Source organism: Notamacropus eugenii, chromosome X (assembly GCF_028372415.1).
Source record: "Notamacropus eugenii isolate mMacEug1 chromosome X, mMacEug1.pri_v2, whole genome shotgun sequence".
Lineage (NCBI taxonomy): Eukaryota > Metazoa > Chordata > Mammalia > Diprotodontia > Macropodidae > Notamacropus > Notamacropus eugenii.
Window position 1 is genome coordinate 31,986,659 of NC_092879.1, and position 26,737 is coordinate 32,013,395.

At 41.7% G+C, this 26,737-nt stretch overlaps 1 protein-coding gene and 1 pseudogene across 23 annotated transcripts in view; one reads left to right on the top strand and one right to left on the bottom strand.

Moving 5' to 3' along the window:
- Positions 1-26,737, top strand: part of NUP62 (nucleoporin 62) — a 67,336-nt gene that overhangs the window by 31,042 nt on the left and 9,557 nt on the right. For 8 of the 23 annotated variants that reach the window (XM_072625955.1, XM_072625960.1, XM_072625956.1 and 5 more), the window contains 7 exons: positions 659-697; positions 4,958-5,102; positions 5,286-5,335; positions 5,461-5,595; positions 7,325-7,436; positions 15,264-15,428; positions 16,570-16,636. In XM_072625955.1, the coding sequence (XP_072482056.1) occupies positions 659-697; positions 4,958-5,102; positions 5,286-5,335; positions 5,461-5,595; positions 7,325-7,436; positions 15,264-15,428; positions 16,570-16,636 (713 nt within the window). Of the gene's footprint in view, positions 1-658; positions 698-4,957; positions 5,103-5,285; positions 5,336-5,460; positions 5,596-7,324; positions 7,437-15,263; positions 15,429-16,569; positions 16,637-21,304; positions 21,436-26,737 lie in introns of those variants that run through there. The other 15 variants (XM_072625968.1, XM_072625977.1, XM_072625970.1 and 12 more) reach the window with 6 other exon arrangements.
- Positions 22,180-22,691, bottom strand: LOC140515311 (protein VCF1 pseudogene; annotated as a pseudogene).

The window sequence follows — 26,737 nt, forward strand, 5'->3', positions numbered from 1 at the left end:
TAATAATTGCTGACACAGGTTGGTCAGCCAATAAATATTAAGCTATGTGGCAGGCCCTGGCAATACAAAGAAAGGCAAAGATTGTCCCCGCTCTCAAGGAACTCACAGTCTAATGGGGGAGACAATATGAGAATAACCATGTACAGACAAAATATCTGCAGGATAAATTAGAGATAATATTTATAGTTTGTAAAGGCAACTAGGTGGCACAGTAGAGAGAGCACTGGGCTTGGAGTCAGAAAGATGAGTTCAAATCCAGCCTCATGACCTGTGTGACCTTGGGCAAATCATTTAACCTCTGTTTGCTGTAGTTTCCTTAGCTGTAAAATGGGGATAATAACAGCAGCCACCTCACAGGGTTGTTGTGAGGATCAAATGAGATCATGTGTACCTGCCATGTTGTAGGCACTATGTAAATGCTTATTCCCATCCCTTTACCACCCTCCCCTTACCCCCTTAGTGTTTTGCATATGTTATTTCATCTTCATAACAACCCCTTAGAGGTAGGTACACATCTCATTCATTTGTGTTCACCTAAGTAGAATCTAAGAACTTCATTGTTTGGTACTCCCCTGTGTTACCCTTTGTAAGCTCTCCTTTACAAGCACTCGGTTTCATGGAGCATCAAAAAAAAAACCAAAAATGTTTTTATTTGCAGGCCCACAATGGATCAAGAGATTCCCCCATCCCAAATCTGGTAGGCTCCATTTCGTCCAATCCCAGTGAAGACCTGTGTGATTCTAATGATTTCCAATACTGCCTTGGGTGGTGCTCCAGCAAGGAGCAAGGCCAAGGCTAACTAGTCCTCTGTGCTGTAGGGACTCTTCCTAGTCACATCATTCCAGTGAACCTCTGTCTTCTCTTCTGAAATGGTTCCTATCAAGTAAGAAGCCATATCTCTCATCCTTTCTCCCTTGCTGTCCACCATCCATGTCAGTGCCTCCCAGTTCACAGGGACACTTGAGCTTCCTACCCATTTGTCTTTGCTCATTCATCTTCTGAGCACACTGAAGGGAACCAGAGACTACTTGGCAAAGGAAAGAAAGACAATTAAAGGAAACGAATTGGAGATCTGTGGTCTCTTCCAGTTCTAAATCTTTAATCCTATGATACCCATTTCACACATGTGGAAACTGAAGCTCAGATGGGTTAAGTGAGTTGCCAATGACACAGCTATGAAGTGTCAGAGGCCAGATAGAATGGAAAGCTGCCAGGGGCAGCAACAGGGACAAAAAGGCAATATACATACCCTTTAAAAAAGCACATTTTGCTAATGCCTTTTTGTCTTTAAATCAGTCATTTTGCACCCACCCCCTCCAGACTGAACTTTTCTTTTATGACAAAGAAAAGCAATTAAGTAAAAATGCCCAGTATCACAGATCATTTCTAACAATATATGCAGTAGTCTTTCATAGTGTTCCCCCAGCTCTCTGCCATAAGAAAATGTTTCATTATCTCTCTTTCACAGCCTTCATTGATTTTTCTATTACTCAAAGTTCAGCTTCATTTTAGTGATCTGTTCATTTACCTTGTTTTAGCCATTTTGCTTATTTTGCTCTTCATCAGTTCATGCAAATCTTCCCACCTTTCTCTTTCCTCCTAATTGTTATTAAATCACATCTCATCATTTTTTCAGTCATTCTTCAAATAACGAGCACTCACTTTGTTTCTAGTTCTTTGCTTTGGTATATATTAGATTTTTGTTTCTGTCTGACTTCCTCAGGGGATATATGTCGAGCAATGTCATTGCTGGGTCAAAAGGTATAGACTCTGAGCATGGTTGTACATATCTATAATTCTTGTTACCAGGAAGGCTGAAGTTAATAAATCATTTAAGTTCAGGAATTCTGAGCTTCAGTAGGCTAGAGCCAATCTAGCTGACAAACTAAATCTGGGACTGGGTGTGGCCTGGGGAATTTAGTGCTTGAAAAATATTCATCCTACCTGGGAATGGGGAAGCAGTTGAAACTCCTAGGGGCAGCTGGCATGTGGAGGAGTGGGAGAGCATGGACCCAGGGAAGAAATTTTGAGGCAAATGGAAAAAGAAAGATAATCAACTGAGGGTATAGATCAGTAATGCATTGCATCATCAGGGACTTGGTGGAGGAAAGGCCCTACTGTGGGCCAGTGTCCTCTCTGATATCTGCAGTAATTGGCATTGTTCTAGGAGTGAGACACAATGCAGAGCGTGAGTTCACAGAGGAGGCTCTACAAGACAGTAGCAGAAACCACCTAGAAGGGAGAAGAACCTAGAATGGATAGCTTGGAAGCTTTTGATTACATGAGGAATGCTTAGAAAAAAGAAAGACTAGATAATTATAGGAGTCATGAATTAAAGAATGAGAGTCTAGAGTAGATAAAAAGAGAGGGTGGATAATGAAGAGAGTGAGAGGGAAAGTAGTAACAAACAAGAGGAGGGGAATTAAGTTGAGACAAAGAGAGCCAGTGGGAACAGGACTACATTAAAATAATGTAACTGAAGGAACATAATACTATGTTTATAGGAGAAGAGAAAAAAAATCATAACTTTAAAAAATATTAGAGACAAACAAAGGAAAATAAAAATCTCTCATAACTTTAAATATGAATGAACTGAACAATCCAATAAAATGAAAAAGAGTAACAGATTAAGTAAGAAAACAAAAACTCTACAATCTGTTGCTTATATGAATCATGTTTAAAAAGCAAAGACATACACAAATAAAGGCAATAGAAGAAAAATTTACTATACATCATATAAATCCAGAAAAACAAGAGTTGCTATCAAAGTAAAACCATTCAGAAATTAAAAGGGATAAAAAAGGAAGCTATTATGCTAAAAAGAACCATAAACAGCAAACCAGGATTAGTAATAAATTTACATATTCCAAATGTCTTAGCATCCAGATTCATAAAGGAAACATTATTTGAGCTATAAAAAGATAGAGTAATACGATATTGACAGGAGACTTCAATGTATCTCAGTTTTGGATAAGTCTTAATGTGGAATTGAACAAATAGCTGAAGAAACTAGAGTTAAAAGATTTATGCTATCTTCAGCTGAACCCTCAACATTCTTCTTCAGACAGTTTTAAAATAACATCTCAAATCAAATTTTGGAACAGCAGAACAAGCAAAATGTCAGGGTGTGACATTTTTCCAGCCTAAGAAAATTTAAGAGGTTGGCAAGAGAGGTCTGTAACACTAGGGTGGAGGCCTATCCAGAGTGCAGACACGCCATGACAGAAGCAGCTTTGGGAATTCTCAGCCCAGAGACGGGGTTGGACGACTGGTCACAAAGAAATTAGAAGGTACTCATTGCTGGCACTGGGTACAGCTGACACTGATCAGCAACTCTGTTACCCATAGCAATTCTGGGTCGCAGTTCTAGGATAGAGATGAGTGTTTAGGTTGTTCACAAGGGAGCAGGGGCCTTGGTCACCATTTCAAGGGGGAGAAGGGCTCTAGTACTTGTGGCTGAAAGAGACCAGGAGACCTTCCTAGGTAAAGATCAGAGCAGAGACCAGGAGAGCAGTGATTACATCTGTCCCCAGATCCCACCATCTTGGAAGTACAGTTCCCCCACGGCTAGCTCTGAAAACATCATCAAAAAGCCTGAATCACCCAACACCTCCTGAAGAGATCCCAAAATGAAAACTCCCAGGAATATTACCGCCAAATTCCAGAGATCCCAGGTCAAGGAGGAAATATTACAAGCAGGCAGAAGGAAATAATTCAGATATTATGGAGTCATAGTCAGGATAACACAAGATTTAGCATTAAAAGATTGAAATGTTTGGAATATGATATTCTGGAGGGCAAAGGAGTTTGGATTACAACCAAGAATCACCTACTCAGCGAAACTGAGTATAACCCTTAGAGGGGAAATGGATATTCAATGAAATAGAGGACTTTCAAGCATTCCTGATAAAAAGACCAGGGCTGAATAGAAAATTTGAATTTCAAATACAAGGTAATTGTAGAAAGGTAAATAGAAAAGGGACATCATAAGGAACTAAATAAGGTTAAACTGTTTACATTCCTACATGGGATGATGATACTTTTACCTCATAAGAGCTTTCTTATTATTAAGGCAGTTAGAAGGAGTGTATATATAGACAGGGCACAGTATGAGTTGACTTGATGAGATGGTTTTTTTGTTAAAACTGAAGGGGTGAGAAAGAGGGTTGCTTTAAGAGAAGGAGGAAGGTAGAGGAAGAATGGTAAAATTTCCATATTAGCCTTGTTGCAAAAGAAAACACATGAAAAATAATTTTTAAAAGTAAGAGAAGTATACTTCAATCTGCACTCAGTTCATGCGTTTTCTCTCTGAAAATGGATAGCATTTTTCATCATGGTTCTTTTAGAATTGTCTTGGATCATTGTTTTGATTATAGGCCCCAAGTCTTTCCCACTTTCCCAGTTGATCATCCTTACAATATCGCTATTACACAGTGCCTCTTGTTCCCTGACTGAATCTCTTATCTCTACTTATTGGTGTTTGTTCCCTTCTTCCACACTCCCACATCTGGCTTTGAAGAAGCCAGGGAAATTGCTATAAAAAAGAATGGTCTCTGCTTCCAGGGCTATTTCCCATGTAGCTCTTTCCCTGAAGGCCACTACTGCTGTTGGCCCTGATCCTACAGGTCCCTCTTTCCCTAGCCATTTTCTACTACACACACCCTTCTCCTTAAAATGGGGCTTTAGCTGTCCCCTTTCTTTTTGTGTTTTTCTGACAACAGTGGTTTCCACTATTTAGATTTTTTTGACTGATGGTGCTATATTAACTTTTTGAGAGAGGCATAGACAGACTTACTTGGAAAGATGGCAGTGATGGGATGGTGGGTAAAGCAAAAAAGATAATTAATTCTGGGCCCACAAACACCAGGAATGATTGGTGCCTTGGACATTTCCTCATCTCTTATGATGATTGATTTTTTTCTCTTATTCTAAGAATCATTGTACCTGTCTTTTTCAGTACAACCCCTGTAATGACTTATGCTCAGCTGGAAAGTTTGATTAATAAATGGAGTCTCGAACTGGAGGACCAAGAAAAACATTTCCTTCAGCAGGCCACCCAGGTGAATGCTTGGGACCGGACATTAATTGAAAATGGTGAGAAGGTAAGACGGTAATCTTCATCCACTATGATGAACCAAAGAATGAGTTCTCCTCCTTTGATGACTATTACAGATAACTTGAGTCTGTCACAGGTGAACTGACTCCTAAAGGAGTTGTACTTCTCATTTGTTTTAGTTTTGGAGCAGCATTATTTTCATCGTTTCACATTCTTATTTGTTTCTTAGATTACTTCTTTACACAGAGAAGTAGAGAAAGTGAAGCTGGATCAGAAAAGGTAGGAGTTTTGGCAAATTCCTCAGGTTAGGAGATCAAGGAATTTGCTTTCTTGAGGCACTCTGCTCTCTTTGGTCACTTCTCACTGCTTTTTAGTTCCTCAGCTTACTGGAATTATTTCTTTAGGTTGGACCAAGAATTAGACTTCATCCTCTCACAGCAAAAAGAATTGGAGGACCTGCTGGTCCCTCTGGAGGAGGCCGTGAAGGAGCAGAGTGGGACTATCTATCTGCAGCATGCAGATGAGGAGCGAGAGAAAACGTAAGTGCTTTGGTCCAAGTCTGAAAGAACCGGGCCAGCTGGGGCTTATGGCAACTGTGGAAAGGCCTTATAAAAGAGGAAGACTGAGATTTGGAGGGTAGGGCCGAAGGACTGGTGGAAAGAGACAAGATCTATTCTGGATGTTTGCTTACTCTCTCCTGATGACTTTTTTCCAGAGTACTGGGAAACCAAGTCATCCTTCTGACAGTTGTTACACATGATATAAAATAGGGATGATATCATACATAACTGTTGCATCACTAAAAACATTTGTATTTGTCAAATGTGTTCTCAAATTAGAAATACTAAAGTATTTTCAGTTGCTAAGTATCATGATGTGGGCTCTCTCTGGACTTGGTCTTCATGCAGTTTGCTTTATCGGTAAATCAGTTGCTATTTCAAAGCACTTGATTAATTTGAAGGGAGACTGCCTGATTCCCCAATGTCAAGTGGCAGACGTGTTTCAGGAATGCTTTTGTAATTGTCTCTTCCTTACTCTTCCCAGTGTTTTGCCAGTGCAGCTTTCCTACTTTGTTTCTTCAAAAATAATGAGTGTTTGGAGAATAATTGTGAATGTGCTGTGGGAGCTGGATTAGAAGTAAATTAAATCATATTGTTAGTGAGTTATCCTTATGAAAAGCTGCACTTACCAGTTAACCCATGGAACAGCTTAAGAATATGATAAAGCACAGTTCTGATTCTGGTTTTTTGTTTTAATCTTTGTAAATCTTTGTATTCTAGGAATTTAATTTTGTCTTGTGCAGTATCCAGAGAACAGACAGCTTTGGCCATGAGGTCTTAACAAGGGCATGAAGAAATCTTTGAGGAGATAATGTTCCATGAATTGTTCTGTGCAAATTTACCTTACATTAAACCAGTACCATGAATTTTTGTTGACCTACACAAATGATCTCCATACCTAGGCAGAGAAAAGCAGCAAATGAGCTATTAATAGACCTGATTGAATCACTGGAAACATTTAAATTTGAAGAGGCTTCCATTTCCTTTGGTTCTTACAATTCCACACACACTAATTTTTTTTTCTCTTTTGACTGGTTAGTAAGCATAAGGATTTTTATCAAGGCACCTGTAATTGGGAACAATGTAAGTAGAAAGAAAGTTGGAGGTGGAATGTTGGGCTCTAAATTCTGTCACACATACTTGTTAGCTGCGTGACCATGAGCAAGGCAGTGCCCCATTCTGAGCCTTGATTTCCCAATCTGTAAATGGGAGATGATAATTCCAGAACTCCTCCACTTTACCAGGGTTGTTGTAGGGAAAGTACATCATTACCCTTTAAGTACTTCAGAAATGTGAGCTGTTACTCACTCATCACAGACTTGGGGAACAGATTCATCATTTTTTGAACCCTATAAATGTCGTGATAATTTTAGCATTCAAGAGTTCTTTATTACTGAAGTGGCTTAGAATATTATCAAGGTTTATTGATCTAGAAAATGGTAGGACTCCATAAGCTGTGAAGCAGGGTGTTAGTGAAGTCAGGGTCACTCAGGGGGCCAATTAGCCTTGGCTTGTTTCAGGCCTTTGGGATTCTCTGAACACCTTGCCCAGGAAGTGTTCTGCTTTAAATGGGTGTCAGCGGTCATGTTGGGGTGGGGGTGAGGAGCAGACACTGAAAGTGTCGGTCTTTTAGTACTTAGCAGAAAAAACCCAACAGCTAGTATCCTACTACATTAAACTAACTTGAAACATTGCTGTTATTTTACAGTTATAAACTAGCAGAGAATATAGATGCTCAACTGAAGCGCATGGCCCAAGACCTGAAGGAAATTATTGAGCACCTGAATATGGCAGGAGGGCCCCCTGACACCACTGACCCAGTGAGTATGCCCCTCTGGGTGTCTGAGGGGCAATGCCCTTCCTTGGTTCCATTTTACCATTGCCTTCTTCCTTCAAGTCTTTATGCCTACCTCTAGAGACAGAGAAATTCAGAGGTTTTCCTTAAAAGAAAAAAAAAAGCCTTTTTCTTATCCCCTTCAACTTTTCAGGATTTTCTGAACTTTGACATCTGTAACTTCTTCCTAACCATCCTCTCTGGTGAAGGCCCCATTTTCTCCTCACCTCATGTGTACCCTTTCACATATTGTCCACATACCCCTTTGGGTTATGTGTGTATCTGTATGTTCTTCTCTGTATGCTTGAGTGACTTCCCTTTGTTTACTCAAGGGCACAGAGGTTGTAGTATACCAAAAGTTGTTTGTTTGGTGAGTGTTGGAATTCAGAACACATGATCACAGCAAAAAAACAGTATAAATGGTGGTTAGCTTCCCAGCCATTCCACAGAAACTTTACTTAAATCCATGATGTAGCTGTAGAATAACACTATAGTGTTATATAGTTTCCCTTTGCTTCTTTGGGGAAACTGTATTAAGTTTCATCTGAGAATTTTGTATGTCCATCTTGCCCTGGCTATAGAAGTGAATACCCATCCCACCCTGGTACAATAGCTGCTCAGATATAAGAGTTGTCCCTAAGTCTGGTCCTATTTCAGGGCCTGATGGTATGAATGCATGTGATTCTAGCTCTGTATTTTTTTTCTCCAGTTGATGATTATGGTTTGCAATGGTTAAGAGGTCTAGGCGGGTCACTTGGTTGACTTCTACACACCTACTTTACTTATCCATTCACTGTGAAGAAACTGAACATCAATTCTATTTCATATCCAGGTCTGGAGACTGGGACAGCAGATTTCCATCAGTTCATTCATTATAACAAAACTCCAAAATAATTTTTAATTTCAAGAAATTTTTTTGTGTGTAGAGTCAATACTTAGCTACTTATGCTAATTCAGGGTAGTCATTTTTTATGCCCCTGAAGCAGCCCCTTGCAAAATTATGAAGCAAGGAGTAGCATGGAATATTGAAGACTTTATTGGCTTGGGAGCCAGGAGACCTTTACCATTAGCTAGGTATGATACTTTGGGCAAGTCTCTTGAAAGTTGACTTGTTCCATTTACAAAACATTTTATACACACATTCATTTGATCCTAACAACGCTGTGAGTCAGGTAATGCAGAAATTGTCATTTTGAGCATGAGGAAACCAAAGGCCCCAAGAGGGGAAATGATTTATCCAGGGCCACACTGGGACCTGAGACTGCAGCCCAGCTCTCTGATCTGATGTTCATTTCTGCTACACAGCACTTAATCCCTAAAGACTCTTCTAGGTCTCAAAATTACTGTCATAGCTTCCAAATAAGATAGATTTTAGATTTTCCTTGTTACAGAGAGGCAGTGTGACACAGTGGGTAAAGAGCTAGCCTTGGAGTCAGGAGGGCCTGGATTCCAGTTTCACCTCTGCTATGTCCTGGCTGAGTGACCCAGGACAACTCAAGTCACTCTACCTCTCATTGCTCCAGATGACTGTTAAAACTGTAAATGGCAGGGCAGTGGGAGACCTATATTGGGAGAGTGAGTTTCTTTTTTTTTTTTTTTTCACAGTTTTTTTTTTTTATTTCACTTTTAACATTCATTTTCACAGAATTTTTGGGCTCCAAATTTTCTCCCCCCTTGTCCTCTCCCCCCACCCCAAAACACTGAGCATTCTAATTGCCCCCATCTCCACTCCGCTCTCTTCTCCATCATTCCTCTCTGCCCTTGTCTCCATCCTCTCCTCTGTCCTGTTGGGCCAAATAACTTTCTATACCCCTTTACCTATATTTCTTATTTCCTAGCGGCAAGAACAGTACTTGACAGTTATTCCTAAAACTTTGAGTTGCAACTTCTTTTCCTCCCTCCCTCCCCACCCCCTCGCTTTGGAAGGCAAGCAATTCAATATCGGCCAAATCTGTGTAGTTTTGCAAATGACTTCCATAATAGTCGTGTTATATAAGACTAACTATATTTCCCTCCATCCTTTCCTGCTTCTAATTACTTCTATTCTCTCTTTTGATCCTGTCCCTCCCTGTGAGTGTCGACCTCAAATTGTACCCTCCTCCCCATGCCCTCCCTTCCATCGTCCCCCCCACCCTGTTTATCCCCTTGTCCCCCACCTTCCTGCATTGTAAGATAGGTTTTCATACCAAAATGAGTGTGCCTTTTATTCCTTCCTTTAGTGGAATGTGATGAGAGTAAGCTTCGTGTTTTTCTCTCACCTCCCCTCTTTTTCCCCAAACTAAAATAAATCTTTTGCTTGCCTCTTTTATGAGAGATAATTTGCCCCATTCCATTTCTCCCTTTCTCCTCCCATATATTTCTCTCTCACTGCTTGATTTCATTTTTTTTTTTTAAGGTATGATCCCATCCTATTCAATTCACTCTGCACCCTCTGTCTCTATGAGTGTGTGCGTGTGCATGTGTGTGTGTGTAATCCCACCCAGTACCCAGATACTGAAAAGTTTCAGGAGTTACAAATATTGTCTTTCCATGTAGGAATGTAAACAGTTCAACTTTAGTAAGTCCCTTATGACTTCTCTTTGCTGTTCACCTTTTCATGCTTCTCTTCATTCTTGTGTTTGAAAGTCAAATTTTCTTTTCAGCTCTGGTCTTTTCATCAAGAATGCTTGAAAGTCCTCTATTTCATTGAAAGACCATTTTTTCCCCTGAAGTATTATACTCAGTTTTGCTGGGTAGGTGATTCTTGGTTTTAGTCCTAATTCCTTTGACTTCTGGAATATCCTATTCCGTGCCCTTCGATCCCTTAATGTAGAAGCTGCTAGATCTTGTGTTATCCTAATTGTATTTCCACAATACTTGAATTGTTTCTTTCTAGCTGCTTGCAATATTTTCTCCTTGACCTGGGAATTCTGGAATTTGGCCACAATATTCCTAGGAGTTTCTCTTTTTGGATCTTTTTCAGGTGGTGATCGGTGGATTCTTTCAATATTTATTTTGCCTTCTGGTTCTAAAATCTCAGGGCAGTTTTCCTTGATAATTTCATGAAAGATGATGTCTAGGCTCTTTTTTTGATCATGGCTTTCAGGTAGTCCCATAATTTTTAAATTGTCTCTCCTGGATCTATTTTCCAGGTCACTTGTTTTTCCAATGAGATATTTCACATTATCTTCCATTTTTTCATTCTTTTGGTTTTGTTTTGTGATTTCTTGGGTTCTCATAAAGTCATTAGCCTCCATCTGTTCCATTCTAATTTTGAAAGAACTATTTTCTTCAGTGAGCTTTTGAACCTCCTTTTCCATTTGGCTCATTCTGCTTTTTAAAGCATTCTTCTCCTCATTGGCTTTTTGAACCTCTTTTGCCAATTGAGTTAGCCTATTTTTCAAGGTGTTATTTTCTTCAGCATTTTTTGGATCTCCTTTAGCAAGGTGTTGACCTGCTTTTCATGCTTTTCTTGCACCTCTGTTCCTCTCTGTTGCCGGGGGCCAGTGCAGGGCCGGGCTGGGCTCCGTGTCCGCAGCGCAACGGACCTTTTGCAAGAGGTTTGCAGGTCCCTCTGGAACAGAAATCTTATCCACTCCACTATTATGTGGCTTCTCCTGCTCCCGAATTTATTGGCGGCTCTTTACTACGGATATTTCATGGGCTGTGGGTTCGGAGCTAGCGTATTTGTGTGTTTCTACTCCGCCATCTTGGCTCCGCCCAGGAGAGTGAGTTTCTTACCTGGACTTCCAGACACAGATGAAATCCCAGGTCCAGTTAACAAAATAGTGGCTTCTCTGAATTTGCCTAGTCAAGAATTTCTTATATACAAGCATTTCTTTTTGATAAAAATAGCTTTGGAGTTTTGTTTTAGTTTTGTCATAATGTGTCCGTTTTCAGCAGACCTGACTATGAAATGGAGCTAATTGTTGCTCAGTTTCTCCATAGTGAAGAGGGCACAGGAGGCCTATGTGCCAGCCAGCCTCTTCTGCCATCTTGCCTGTAACCATTTGTTTTTCTTAGTTTTTTGAAGAGGAGGTAGGGTAAAGTTGGGTCAGATAGAGGTCTTTGTTTTGGGCTGGAAGGGCTGTGCTGTTGGACCTAACATTGCTACGGCCAACCCTTACTGTTGACTGAGAGTTAAGGCCTGCCCCCCCATCCCCCAGCTCAGCCCAGTTCTCATCTTTATTTACTTGTATATCCCTTCTGTAGCTTGCTGCTTGCTAAATGTCTTCTGGCTCCTTAAGGGTGTTCCTTCCTGCCCCTCAAAACACACCTGGCTCCCCCAGCAATATCATGATAGAACAGGACAAGATCGATAGCTCACTGACACTAACAGCAGCCCCATTAAGGACAATAAGACGTCAGGTTTGTGTTCCAATTAACCACTTGTGCCAGAAAGCAAGAGAGAAAGGAAAAATCTTGGGGGTTCAGAGTCAAGTTTTGAGTTTAGCTTTGGGGTTCCTGAGTCACTGGATTTCACTTGACTTTGAAAAGTCAAAGTGGATTTTCTCTAGTATCTCACAAGGGCAGTGGGGATTTGGCTCCTTCATTTCCTGCTCTTCCACCAATCCTTTCCTCTTCAGATACTAGAGTTATAAGGGATGGTGGCCAAGGGTTTTATGACATAGAGCAGAGAAAAGAGAGCTTTTGGTGATTGGCTTCTATTTCCTCAGTAACCACAAACACACTTGAAGATATAATACTGTAGGGAGCAAATCTCCCTTTCAGAAATCATATTTGATATTTTAGATAACTAATCTATAGTTGAAATCTCTAAAGGAACACGTCTAGAGCATATTTTCCATTCATCTCCACTGGGATGATGAATTGTTCCTTCTCATCTCTAGCTAGATATTAAGCTGAAATCAGGGGATTCCTAAGCAAGAAAAATGTTCCCTTTTCAATCTTTCAAGATGTCACTGGATTCTTTAACCTCTTCTACTCTATTTCAGTAGATACCTTGGCTAGCTCCCAGAGAGATCCCTCTCATGGAAACTTATCTTTCTGGCCCCACTGTCCACTAGCCTGAAGCCTCAGTTGTCTCTCCAATTTGGAGCATCAGGTCTCCCAATCCTTATAAGCAGCCCAGGATTGTCCTGTAAACCCCTTCCCCATGATTCTCTATCATGGGCTAAGGACAAGATCTTCCATCTAACCTTGTTACCATGGAGTTGAATGCCAATTACTAATTGGGATGGCGGGACAAAAGAAGCGTGAAGAGCTTAGCTCTTGTGCTCAACCAGGACAAATCAATGGACAGGAACCAGAGGAAACATTTGTCATACAATACTCTTCTTGTAGTGGATTTATTATAATCCAAGCAAGAAAACATTGTTTCTGTGGGCCATCTGCCAGAGCCTAGAAATAGCTTTGGTATATAAGGTTCTTTCTTGCTCTTACTTGTCAGAAAAAAATCTGCTAAAGTTATGAAAATCTTTCATCTCTCTCAGACTGGTCCTTATCATGTTATATTCTGTTTTTTTCCTTAAGATTGCAAAAGCTATTCTGGCTTGGCTCTTGCTGAAAATCATTTCATTTGTTGGTGGTACTTCCAGTAATAACACTGTTCTAACATACTGCTTTGGTGCAGGTCCTTCAAAATTATTTGAAAATATTTGGGATTTTAGACACAATCTTTGAAATACAGTAACTTCATTAATTCAGCATTGTTTGATTGAAAGTTGAAGGTAATGTGAAATGTTAGTTCATATCTAGCTAATATTTTTCTGATGTTTTCATTTTTTCCAATATGTTACCTCAGGAGTCTCAAGTATAGATTAGTTATCTAAAATTTTCAGTCATTTTTTGGTTGTGTCTGCCTATCTGTGACCCCATTTGGGGTTCTCTTGGCAAAGATACTAGAATGGTCTGCCATTTCTTTCTCCAGCTCATTTTACAGATGAGGAAACTGAGGCAAAAAGGGTGAAGTGACTTGCCCTGAGTCCCACAGCTAGTAAGTGTCTGAGGCCAGATATGAACTTAGGTCTTCCTGATTCCAGGCCTGGTGCTCTATTCACTGCACTCCCTTGCTGCCCAGTTATCTAAAAATATCAAATATGAAATTTGAAGGGGAGATTTGCTCCCTACAATAATGTATCTTCAGGTGTGTTTGTGGTTACTGAGCAAATAAAAGCCAATCACTAAAAACTCTCTTTTCCCTATTCATAAAACCCCATGCCATCATCCCCTGTTACTCCAGTGCCTGAAGAGGTGACCCATGTCTCTAAGGCTAGCCCTTCTCTGTGTACAGCTCCCCCACTTCCCATAATCCTCCTTCTCTCTCTAATCTTCTATATCTCTATCTACTAGCTCTTCTTCTGTATCTCCTCACCCTTTCACAATGAAACTCCTAGAAATAGCTGTCTGCATTCATGCCTCTACTTCTCTCTTCTCATTCCTGCAAGCCCTTGAAATCTGGCTTCTACAAAGTCTGTCTCTCTCCAGAGTTACTGGTGCTCTCCTCCTAATTGCCAAGTTCAATGCCTTTCTCACTTCTCATCCTTCCAGACTTCCCAGCAGCATTTTATACCTGACCATTCTCCTCTCAAGTTTTTGTGATGCTGTTCTGTTTTTGCTTCTCCTGTCTGACTGTTCTATCTCAGCCTCCTTTGCTGTATCATCATTGATGTCCTGCAGTGTGACTCCCCCGCTCCACCCCCCCAGTCCTCTGTCCTGGACCTTGTCTTTTCTCTCTACACCAGGGTTCTGAACATGGACTTTTCTGGCAATCTGATGAAATCTGAGACCCCTTTTCAGGATCTTGTTTTTAAATACACAAAATATAATACAGAAAATTACAAAGGAAACAAAAGTTTAGTTAAAATAAAGATGTGGGTTTGTTTTCCCCATCCAAGTTCATGATCCTGTTGAAATTTAGGTTAAAAACTGGTATTCTGTATACTCTCATCAGGTCCCATGGCTTCATGTATCCTCGTTCCCCAGATGATTTCTTATAGATCTCCCTCCAAGTTTAGTCTTTCTCCTGGCAAAAAATGAAATAGCCCCTGCCCTTAAAGGTCTTAGGTCCAAAAGAAAACTTTTTCCCACAAAATTCTCCCCTCTTCCAAACCTCCCTATTTCTGGAGAGGATTTCTCTATAGAAATCTCCTTTCAGTCACCGAGATTCACAGCCGCAGAGTCATCCTCAGCCCACATATTCTGTCTGTTGCCAAGTCCTGTTGAATCTCCCTTCACCGCCTCTTCCCCATTTGCCTCATGCTGTCCACTTCCATAGCCACCATCCCATTTCGCCCCCTCCTCACCAATCAGCTGCACTTGGGCAAAGGCCTCCTGGGTAATCTCCCTGCCTCCTGTCTCTTCCCTCTCCATTCTAGCTACACAGCTGCCAGAGTGATCTTCCTAAAGCCCAGGTTTGACTTCTCTGTTCTAGAAGCAAGTGGTTTCATACCTTACAGCCTTTGAGATCAAGTACAAACTTCTCTCTTTGGCATTTACTACCCTCTTTATAATCTGACTAGTTCCAGGCCAACTTTGGAAAGTCATTTTCTGTTATTACTCCCCTTCACACGCTTTATGGCCATCTTACTCTTCCTCATTCACCCATGATGTTCTCTCTCTCTTCTCCATACCTTTACGTAGACTTTGCCCCATCCCTGCATTTTCTCCTTACTCACTTCTGCCTTCAAGACTCAGCTCAAATGCCATCTCTCAGTGAGGCCTTTCCTGACTGTTCTCTTCCCTCAAATTCCATTGTACACACTTTGTATATATGAGTAGAATGTACTATCCTTGATGGCTGGTGCTGGTTTGTATCCCCAGTCTCCCTCCATGCCTCTTGTCACAATGTACTCCCACTTGAATCCATTTCTAGATTTTCCACCTACACGTTTTCAGGATTGTGTTCACTGCGCAGTTTACGTTGAGACACTGGCGCCCAGTATTAACACCATCCTCTGTGTCACACCATGCTGATCCTGCTCTTAGGCGCATGAATGGAAACGCCACCAGCCACTCCTCACTTTTACTTCTTGTGGAAGTAAGAGCCACCACATCCGGGTTGCTTGGGGCAATAGTCTGAAGTGAGGGTATCTCAAATTCACTTCTTCTGCCTTGGGAGGGGAAGCAGCCAATATCCCAGTAATACCTCCAGGAAGACCCCCACAAGTGACCAAGCAATAGATTTATTAGGACTATAGGACCAACCCCATATGCCTCTCCTGCCCCCTCCCAACATTATCTTGTTTATTTTTAATGCTTAATGCTTATCCCTCTGGTGATATAGGTAAGGTATGACTCTTTGTTCAGCTTTATTATATGGGCAGCTAGGTGGTGCTGTGGTGAATAGAGCACCCTGTTATATGGGCAACTAGGTAGCCTAGTGGATAGAGTGCCAGGCCTGGAAGACTCATCATTTCTGAGGTCAAATTTGGCCTCGTGTACTAGCTGTGTGACCCTGGACAAGTCACTTTACCCTGTTTGCCTCGGTTTCCTCATCCGTAATATGAGCTGGAGAAGGAAATGGCAAACCCCACCAGGATCTTTGCCAAGAAAACCCCGAATGGGGTCATGAAGAGTCACAAAAGACTGAACAACAACCAGTGCTATTGTAGGTATTTAAACTCTGAAGTGCAAAACTCTTCAACTAAAATTTTCCAAGTATCTGAAGCCCATCAATGTTCTTTGTGCTGTCAGGGGTGGGGGGGTCAGGTTGAGATGGAGACCCTAATGTTAATCCTCTCTCCAGGTGGCAGTGAGCTTTCCATCAAGATGTTCAAGTACTTTGGATTTAGCCTTCTCTAACTTTGTTTCTGTTTATCTCCCTATATCTCCCCCACTGATCAGCAGTGCCTTGAGTCCTGACTCAGACCAATTACCTCATTGTTCCTGGCCTCTGTTCTTTTGGACAGAACATTCCAGAATACTTTGGTTTTTTGTACATGGCAGCTCATAGACAGTTGCTTCCAAGAACTGATTTAATTTTACAAATATAAAGGAGAAAGCAACACGTACTAATAGTTCTCTCCAAGACAAGTGGGTATCAACCCTACAATTACCAAGCAGGCAAGGAGTGTCCAGTTGGTTTTTTTTTTAAAACCACCCTCAAGTCATTTTATTCACTCTTGTTTCTCTTTCAGGTGAGGGGATCAGAACCTAACATGTATTTTTTCTTTTTTTAGCTCCAACAGATCTGTAAAATTTTGAATGCACATATGGATTCACTTCAATGGATTGATCAAAATTCAGGTAGGATTTAATGGGTATACCTGGCAAGCTATACTTTTGCTCTATAGAGCAAAAGGTCAAGCTTGGTGAAAATAGTACTGAACTCTTCGATCATCAAAGGGTACAAGTTTGAATCTCTGCTCTGCCACTTACTACCTCTGTGGCTTTGAGTAAGTCACTTAGCCTCTCCAGGCCTTGGGTTTGTGTTCTGGAAAAGGAGGTAGTGAGACTTGCTGCTCTTTAAGACCCCTTCCTGGGAGCCTGGCATGGTCTCTTTTTACTGCTGATTGAGATGCTACAGGTCCTTTTGTCCACCATGATTACTGTCTTAACATGGGTGCCTTGGACACAGGTTTTATCTGTCTTATGGTGTATCCACAATGGTATTACCCATGAGAGCACATTAGGGATACTGTATTCTGAAATGAGTGGCCTAAAATGCTCAGAGTCTTAGAATAGAGAGGTGGTTCCTTTTGCTGATTCACCTCCCAGCAATTAGAAACTCCTCTATGACACAAAATATTCAAGAGTTTCTGTGACTAAAAAAATTGTTTCCAGTGATTTCATCGCCTGGTGATAAATCTCTCCACATTTACTAAGTGCATCCTTGACAACAGGACACCTAGCCGTAGGATGCTTACCGTATACTAATTGGTCATTGTAACAACAATTATTTACAAAAGGAGTCAACATCCTCTTCATGATTTTGATTGTAAAGCACTTCAGTGTTTGTTATTTTAGGTCTTTCTCACAATTGCCAATGAATTACTTGCTAATTACATAGATAGATGGCTCAAAAAAATTTCCAAGTACCTACATAGGCCTTTCTGCCTTAATGGAGAAACCCTACCTGCCTGAACTGAACACGATTTCACTGATTTGGAATCGGAGATGTTTTTGATTCTAAACTCTGGTTCATTAATTTCATCTTGCCTTTCTTTGTCCCAGCCTTGATGGAGTTCAGGCATATTCTTCTACTTCTTGATTTTTGAGCAAAAGCCTTTTTTCTTTGTCTTAGCCTTGTTTTTATCTCCAGCCAAGCCTGGGGGGTGGGGGGTGGGGTGGGGCAGTTGCACATAGGATCCACTCAATAAATATTTTATTTCTTTTTAAAAACTTAAGCAAAAATCCTTTATTTCAGAGCTTCAGTTATGTGATGCAAATTAGTTCTCTGCTTCCAATTCTATAAATTAAACATCTTTTGCATAGAAAGATGAGAAAGTCAGTGGTGCGTTGGGAGTAGTCAGTCTGAATTTCAGAACTGTTGGTGTTTGGAAGTAGAAGTACCTCTCAGAGTCAACTCATCTCTGGCGTCCTGCTAGCTACAGCCCTCTCTCTTTTAACTGGCACTGCTGAGTATGCTCCACACTTGGAATTGTTGCTTTTCATAATTAAGGGCAGGTGTGGTGGAAAGAGTGTGCCTTCAGAGTCAAGAATGCCTGGGTTCAGATCCCACCTTACACTTCCTAGCTGTGAAATCCTGGGCAAGTCATTTCAGACCTGTTCAGTTTCCTCGCTGACCTGTGAGATGACAGAGAATGTCTGTAAAAGGCCCTGTGTGTTTCAAGCATTACAGTAATTTCAGCTGCTGTTATGAACTCTGAGGTTCTGGACCATTCCTGCTTAAGCTCAGTTCTGTATAGGTTGTATTTTGTAGTCACTCACTAATCAATAAACATTTATTAAGCATCTGCCTGTTTGCCAGGTACTGTACTAAATACTGTATTTCTTTGTGCTTAAATTTCTTAAAGATGAGTGTTCCATCTGTGGTGTTGATGGTTGTTCAGTCACGCCTGACTTTTTTGTGACCACGTGGACTATAACATGCCATTACTGTCTATGGGGTTCTCTTGGCAAAGACACTGGAGTGGTTTGCCATTTCCTTCTCCAGTGAATTAAGGCAAACAGAGATTAAGTGACTTGCCCAAGGTCACACAGCTAAGTGTCTGAGGCCAGATGTGAATTCTGGTCTTCCTGATTCCAGGCCCAGTGCTTTATCCACTGAGCCACCTACCTGCCTCTAACCATCTGTGGTTAACTGTTTGCCAAAACATTTGATTGTCCATAGTTCCCCATTTCATAGTCCTGTAAGATGAGAGTTTCTGTCTAGCTGGGGCTTCTGAACAATTTTTGTGTATTAGAAAATAAAGCATGGGGGTGGGGAGAGTGCCTCTTTTCAGAACAAAAGTTGTTAAATGAATAAAATGAAATACATAGGGTTACAAAGGAAGGCAAAGATAATAAAAATAAAGATGGATTTTTTCCCCTCACCCAAGTTCCTGGACCCCAGGTTAAAACCTCTGGTCTATATCAAACCAAATGTAGCTTGAGAAGAGTTAGAAGTGAGAAAAGCGATGGGAACCCCTGTCCCTGAATATGGTCATTGAGCTGGACTAGAAAAAGCACTGTCATTGCTGCCTGACTGGAGCGACTGTGAGTAAGCCTAGTGGCCTGGCCCCTCTTCTGCTTCTGCAATGTCTGGCTTGGCTCCCCAGAGCAGCACTACACCCTGAGGCAGGTGGCCCCTTGGGCCCAGCAGGGCTAAGTCCTGAGCGGAGCTTGGAGAAGGGGCTTGTGAAACTGCCTAAGCCTGCACATGGCTTTTCAGCACCAGGATAGCCCCAAATGAAGGAGGAAGGGTGGACTGCAGCTATTATCTCAGGTTTCAAATGGAGAGAAGTGGAATCTGTGGGGATTTACTTTGTTTGGATTTCAGTAACCCTGAATTTGTTTAACTGTAAATTGTAGGAGAGATTCTTAGGTGTTCTGGTTAGAAGCTAAATCACCCTCCTGTTATTGGGGTGTTTCTGAACAGTGTTAGCCTTGAATGATTGACTGTTCCTGAGGCTAGGGCAGCAGGTTCTGTGCTTTCATAGGCTAGGAAGTTCCACTTTGCTCCAAGGCCACACACTGCAATGCAGACTGTCACCATGACTGGTAAACAAGCCCAGTTGCGGTAGGTCAGCAGGGCTCTTGTCTTTGTGTTCTGTAGAAGAGCATCCATTTTCTTTTTACCTGGAATCCCCAGGCTATCACATAGGAAGAACCAGGATTTCAGCCAGTTTATCCTTTCCTTTAAATAATTGATAACGTAGCACCAGTGACTAATGACTTCCTTTGGTGCAAGACTAAAATTTGATTTTCACCTCCCCTTTCCCCTCTCCCCATGGGTCTTCTGACATCACATGGAACAGAACAGGATTTGGATGAGGTTCTGGCGGGGGCAGGGTTAGGGGCAACTGTTTACTTTATTTCTGCGTGACTTTATTTCTGGAAATCAAGCCAACAGCACAGATAATTGAGCAGATTTCTGAGTGGAAGATGCTTCTGTGTGGAGGCTTTTTGAAGTGATAGGGAGCCACTAGAGTTTATTGAACTGGGGGGGGGGGGGCGGGGCCTGGAGGAATGGAACATGATTAGATCTGTGCTTTAGGAAGAACATTTTGACAGCCAAGTGGGAGATGGCCTTGAGTGGGGAGAGACTTGAGGCAAGAAGACCAAGCAGAATCCTACAGTAGTAGCCCAGGGATGAGAGGATGAGGATCTGTATGGGGGGGAGTGGGTTTGCTAGGTTAGAAGAGATAAGGGGTACATGAGATACTGTGTAGGCTCTGTAGGACTGGGCAGCTGACTAGACATGGGGGATGAGAGATAGGAAGGAACTAAGGATGACTCCTAAGTTGCAAGCATGCTTGACCAGGAGAATACCCTTGAGAAAGTAAGGAAGAGAGCAGGTTTTGAGGAGAAAGATGCATTCAGTTCTGGACATGTCTATGAGCCGTCCAGATGAGATATCCAGTAGGCAGTTGAAGATGGGAGACTAGAGATCTCCATGGATAAATCTGAGAATTATCTGCATAAAGAAGATCATTTGAAATGATGAGAGCTTATGAGATCATAAAGGGAAATAGCGTAGAGGAAGAAGAGAGCCCAGGACAGAGCTTTGGGGGAATATCTACCATTAGCAGGAGTGACTTGGATGAAGATCTTGTAGAGGAGACAGAGAAGGAGCAGTCAGACACGGAAGAGGAGACCCAGAAGAGAACAATGTCACAAAAATCTACATCAAAGCGCGTATCAAGGACAAGAGAGTGGCTGACAGCATCAAAGGCTGCAGAGGTCAAGGAGGAGAAATGGCCATTTGATCTGGCAACTAAGAGATCATTGATAACTTTGGAGCTAGGGAAACTAGCTTGTAATGTATGCATGTAGAAAGTGGGCTGCCTCGGGCAGGAGCTGGGGGCAAAGGAGAGGACAGAAGCCTTGGACGCGCTGTCAGTTATAGTGTTATAATAAAACTGCTATGGTTTAAGGTCAAAAGGCAAACATTTTTTGTGTAGCTGAAAATTCTCAAGTGAGTGCACAAATCCAAGCAAATGAGTGTTGCCTAAAGGCTGACTATCTCTGAGCAATTTCATTTTTTACAAATGTAAAAGACTTTAAGTTGTTTATTCTAATATGATAAATACTTATCTTTTTCATAAAGTACCTTTAGGGTCGTTTTGGAGAAGCAATTTTGTTTCCTCCAGCTGTTAGAGAGTCGTGAGGTTTTTTTAATGAGATGTGGTTTATGGGTTTGTTTTTCTTTTGTAACAAACTACTGACAGGGCAGATTCAAAATGAGATTGATATAAAAATGAAATCTTTTCAAATCTTTATTAATTACTTTCTGTTTTCATGTCTCCGTAGATAAGCTGGAAGATGTCCAAAGATCCCTTCAATTAATATTTAAAATGTTACCTCCTCTGTAATAGAATCTGATTTATTGAATAAAGCTGCTTTATTTCCCTTTCATCCTCCTTAATAAACTATCTGGGAAACTTTGGTGTCATTTGGTTTATAGGGCCATCTCCTGGCCTTGAGGGGCATAACCTACTTTTAGCAGTTGAAAAAAATGCTCTTAATTTGCCAAGAGACTGAACGGTGACACAAAGATTTTGAGTCTCTTAAGCATTTGCCTCATCCCATTTCAGTTCATTGGAAGGTGTTTTATGTCTTTCAGTTGGTTGATAGGTTTCCATAACTTCATTAAGGAAACACGTACCCCCTTGTAAATAGAAGAGATCTGTCTTTTTGTCTCAGAAAATTCTGTAAATAAAGGTTAGATTAGGTTATCAAAACCAAAAAGATTGAGCAGATCCTTAGCTCATAATAGGACAGGTTGTTATTATTAATATTTGGGGGAAAACAGGCCTTCATACATCTGCAACATTAGTTCCCTCACTAATCCATTTTTGGTAACTAAGTAAAATTCCTCATCTGGATAGCCTCCTCAGATGCATTACATAGAACAAGTTTAAATCCGTCACATATAGTAGGACTTAACATTGAGGGGAGAAACAGATTTTCCCCAAAGCAGTTTTCTTACGGTTTGTGACTAAAAAGCATAAATAAATGGAGCCCTCAGGGAGTGTCCCCTGTGTACACAGATCACTTTATAAACAAGGCTGCCTTTTATGACATTTCACCAACAAAACTGTTGGATGGGCTTCTCCATGAATCAGTCTCATGCTGCTTTATGGCCAGGTATGTATGCTAAGTAAAGTTCCAGTGGAATAATTCAGTTTCTTTTTTTTTTTTTTTGTGCAATTTTTTAACAAACTTTTTAAGTTGAAATATCAAATCTGCACAGTGCTGTCCCTTCACAGAAGGCAAGGAACTGCTAGTTCATCATGTAGGAGGTCGTCCTCGGTGCTGTAGGCTATAAAAGTGTGCCTCCTTCAGAATCTGGTTGATGTGGAAGTAAGGGCCTTGGCATAGTGCAGACTGCTCCTGTAAGGACTGAGGGGTATTAGGGCTGGATCCGGTAATTATCTGGTTTAAGCTGCTTTCTTGAACACTTCCCCTGTCTGGGCTATTGATGCTGCTGCTGGTACTACTGCTGCTGCTGCTGCTGCTACCACCACTGTCACTGCTTGAAGATTCTATATCCCAGGAGTCCTGAAAGACAGGGTTTCTGCTACTCCGTTTGGTCTGGGGGAGATGACTGTCTTCTTCATTGCCATTCCTTCTCCTTTTCCTGGGGCGGAGGCGTTCGCTCATGGCGGCTGATAGAGGAGAGTGACGGCTCGTCGCCTGATAGAGGAGAGTGACGGCACGTCGCCAGGCGGGGAGATCGGCGGGGAGGTCTTCGGTTCAGGCTGCGGTAGCGGCGACCGCCGCCCCCACCAACTCAGTTTCTTTTTGATTCAGATAGGTGATTTCATTAGTATGGACACTTCCCACGCTGATGCAGAGAAATAATTCCTCTCCAGCTTGGAGAGTTACCCAGTGGCATTGAGAGGTTAGATGATTTGCCCATGGTCTCATAGCTAGCTAAATAATCATTTTTAATTCAAGAATTTCCTGGCATTTGATCAGTGAGGATGGTACTAGGGAAAAAAGACCCAGGCCCGGAGTTAGAAGACCTGTCATCTACTTTGAGCTCAGCTACTCACTATTTTGACTTTGGGCAGGCAGGTTTTTACCACTGAACCTCAATTTACTCAAACGCAAACCAGGACTAATAATAGCTGTTCTCCTTATCCAACAGTTGTCGAAAGGCCCAAATGCAATGATGTGTATGAAAGTACTTTTGGAAACTGTAAAACTCTTTGGCCCTTCCAGAATGTTGTCATTTTGTCAGTATGAGCATGCCTACACATCCCCAATCCACACTGAACCCATTGGCAAAGCTTGATGGGGAATGCCAGATCTTGTATTCTTATAACCTGGCCTTGGGGACCTCAGGCTCACTTCTGTCTTGCAGTGAGGCATCTCAGCCAAATCTGGATGGAGGGTAAAGCAGTAGGAAAGTGTCATGTTGTATTAGTAGTGAGGAATCCAAAGCCCAGCACCCTCGAGCTCTCATTAACAAGAGGGGTTGATGATGTCTGTCACTGAAGGTTTCTCCCTAAGAACTCAATGCCTTTGGATGTTTCCTCTCGTTGATCCTGCCAGCAGAAGCAGAGGCATTTCCAGACAGAGCCTGTGTTTGAGTCCTTACACTGAGGAGCTGCCTGACTGTGCTTGGTCTCTTTGCCAGCTACTTTGATAAATCTAGGTGTCATCTAAGAGCTGGGATGCATCCAGGACTGGGTTAACTCATTCTTTTGCTAATTTCACCTAATCAACCCAGCTTCTTCTATTTAGACTTTTAGTGCACAGATAGGTTTGTTACTTCCTATCCTTTATGTCCAGTCAGCAAGATGGCACTCTTGTTTGTGTTTGGAAGAAACCGGATTCCTTGATAGTTTGGAAAATGCTTCCTTTCCCACAGCCCTTGAATGGGGAGGGGTTGGGAAGATTCTGAGCTTAGCTTTGCTTCCCTCTTTTCACACATAGCTTATACCGAATTTAGAGATAAAAATTAATATTCATTTGAAAACCTCATTTCTATGTTAGGACTCTGGTTAAAGGCATTGTGGTGCTATGGAAAGAGGGTTAGATTTAGAGTCTGGGGACCAGAATCTGATCTTGGTTCTACTACTTACTAACTGGGTGACTTTGGTTACTTCCCCCTTCTGGGCCTCAGTTTGTCATCTGTAAAAATGAGAGGGTTGTACCCCTCAGTTTGTCATCTGTAAAAATGAGAGGGTTGTACTTGATAGCCTTTGGACTCCTTTCCAGCTCTATGATCTGAATTTTTCTTGGCTTCCTATGAGAATCTGAGCCAGCAGGGATCTCAGAGGTCACCTCGTTGAAGCCATACTCAAATAAGAGAGTCTGTTTGAGAACCTATCTGACAGCTTTCTCTTGATCACCTCCGGGGATGGGGAACCTATCACCTCCCAAAGGCAAGCCCATTCCATTTTTAAATAGCTTAGAATTGAGCCTACGTTGTAAAACTTGAGGCAGAGTTAAAGAAAAGAATGAGAGTTGACTCTCATCAGGGTCTCTTTGAAAAGAGTTCATATGGTTTAGATTTTAGACATGTAACAAGAACTCCTTGAGAGATGTCTGTTTAGCTAATTAGAACAGCAAAGTTGCTTTTTTGACAGTGGCTATCAAAGTGTACCAAATCAACTGTTTTCTTCATGTTCTAAAGTGCAGACTTACCAGGGCATACACAAATTGATAACTGAACAAAATCCAAGTTCTCCCATCCTGAGCTTACCCAGGGTCTGGCTAAGATAGGCCAAGGAATGCAGTTTTTTGCTGTAAAGGAAGACATTCAAAGAGAAGCTTTATTCATTTGAAGCTTCTGAAAGAGTCTTAAATTCATTGTAGAGACTGGACAGAATGCTAGTGGTAAGCTTCTAGTAACCCTCGAGTTATTTCTTGGCTTTCCTTTTGATTTAGAATTTTTAAAAGGTAGACTTGTTTACTGGTAATTTAATAGTGATGCCATCAGCAAATGAATAAATTGTGCCTCTAGGACACTTGTTTTCAATCTAAAGGTCTTTATGTCCTCAGTGGGAGCTCCTGGCATGTCCAAAGGGATGGGAGTGGGGCGGGGAAGAACATATCTGACAAATTAGCTTTGGGAATTTTGCCTAGCCTAGTTATCCCCCTAATCAGGACAGCAGCCAGATGTTAAGTCCTTAGGCTAGGAACAAAAACGTTGGCTATCAGTGCAATTTCCTAGTTTGCTGACTAGTACCTAAGGCCTATACCACACAAAGCCATGCCTTCAGTTACCTGTGCAGCACTGGTAGACTTTAATGAATGCATACATTTGTGTGAGTCTATAACTGAAAGCTGAGAACTTTTCCCAGAGGATGCTTATGTATGAAATGGACTTAGATGTAGCTGAAAGCCAAAGAGGGCAGCTGGGGAGGGGCTGTGTTTGCCATTGTTTCTCTAGATTCCAGAAGGGAAAATGAAATGAATTTGCCTCCACTTCCTACCCTGCAAATGGTACTTTGTTTGAATGAACGAATGAACAGATAAATAAAAGGCTTGGACAAGTTTTACAAACAGATACCACAGAGAGAATTTTGTAAGATATTGCATTGCATTCCTATCCTTTCTATTACAGGGAACTTGATCAGATCTCTCCAGCTGTCCCTATAAAAGACATGGTGGGAGGTGGGCTATACAATAATACAGTTATTTATGTTTAGAACTAGTTGAAAGGAAAGACTGGACTCAAAAGAGTAGTATATGCTCAATCTCATTTTGGAAGACCATCTTCAATGGAGTGTGCAAGGGATGATGCTTGGCCTTGAACTATTTCTTGTTTTTGTCAGTAACTTGGATGCTGGGCAGAGATCTGCAGGTTGATGGGAGCACATTTGCTGGGAGGGATCACCACCACATGAAAAAATCTGAATTAGCTAGAATTCTAGATTGGACCAAATCCAAGAAAATGGAATTTGATACATGGCTAAATGAAAAGTCTTATACTGGAGTCACAAATTTGAGGGTTTTAGTGTATTCTAAGTCAGGAGTGTCTGTCATATGATAGCTTGACTTTGATTCTTAGAAATTGATTATTAAAGAGATGACTAACAAGTAGCCAGAAAAGGAAGCAGTGACAAAGAACCAGCATGGCTTATTCAAGAATAGGTCATTGCAGGCTTGCTTCCTTGTTTGATCAGACTGTTGACCCAGGGATGTTGTACATATTGATGGACCACTGGATTCAGATGGCTCTGGAGTAGTGAAGCTGGTGACCTTGCATAGCCCTTCCTCACTCACAGCAAAGTCAATTGCAAGTCATCATCATTTTTCTGATGGCAGCATGGTCTTCCACAACAAAGGACAAACATAACCCTATGAATAAACTCAGCTCCTCCTCTCCTGTCTATCTTCCCCTCCCCTTCTCTCCAAAGGAAGGTAAATTTGGATGGCCAAAAGATGCCCAGTTGACTTGGGTTTTGCTGGCTAGATTCTCTCTCCTCCCTTCCCTTTCCCTTTTCTTCCCTCCCCTTCCCTTTACTTTACCCTCCCCTTTACCTTTACCTTCCCTTTACCTTTTCCTTCCCTTTCCTTTTCCTCTCCTCCCCTCCCCTCTCCTTCCCTTCCCTTTACCCTCCCTTTACCTTCACTTCCCTTCCCTCCCCTTACCTTCACTTCCCTTTCCTCCCCTCCCTCTCCCCTCCCCTCCCTCTCCCCTCCCCTCCCTCTCCCCTCCCCTCCCCTCCCTCTCCCCTCCTCTCCCTTTCACATCCCTTCCCCCTTCCTTTCCTTCTCCTTCCC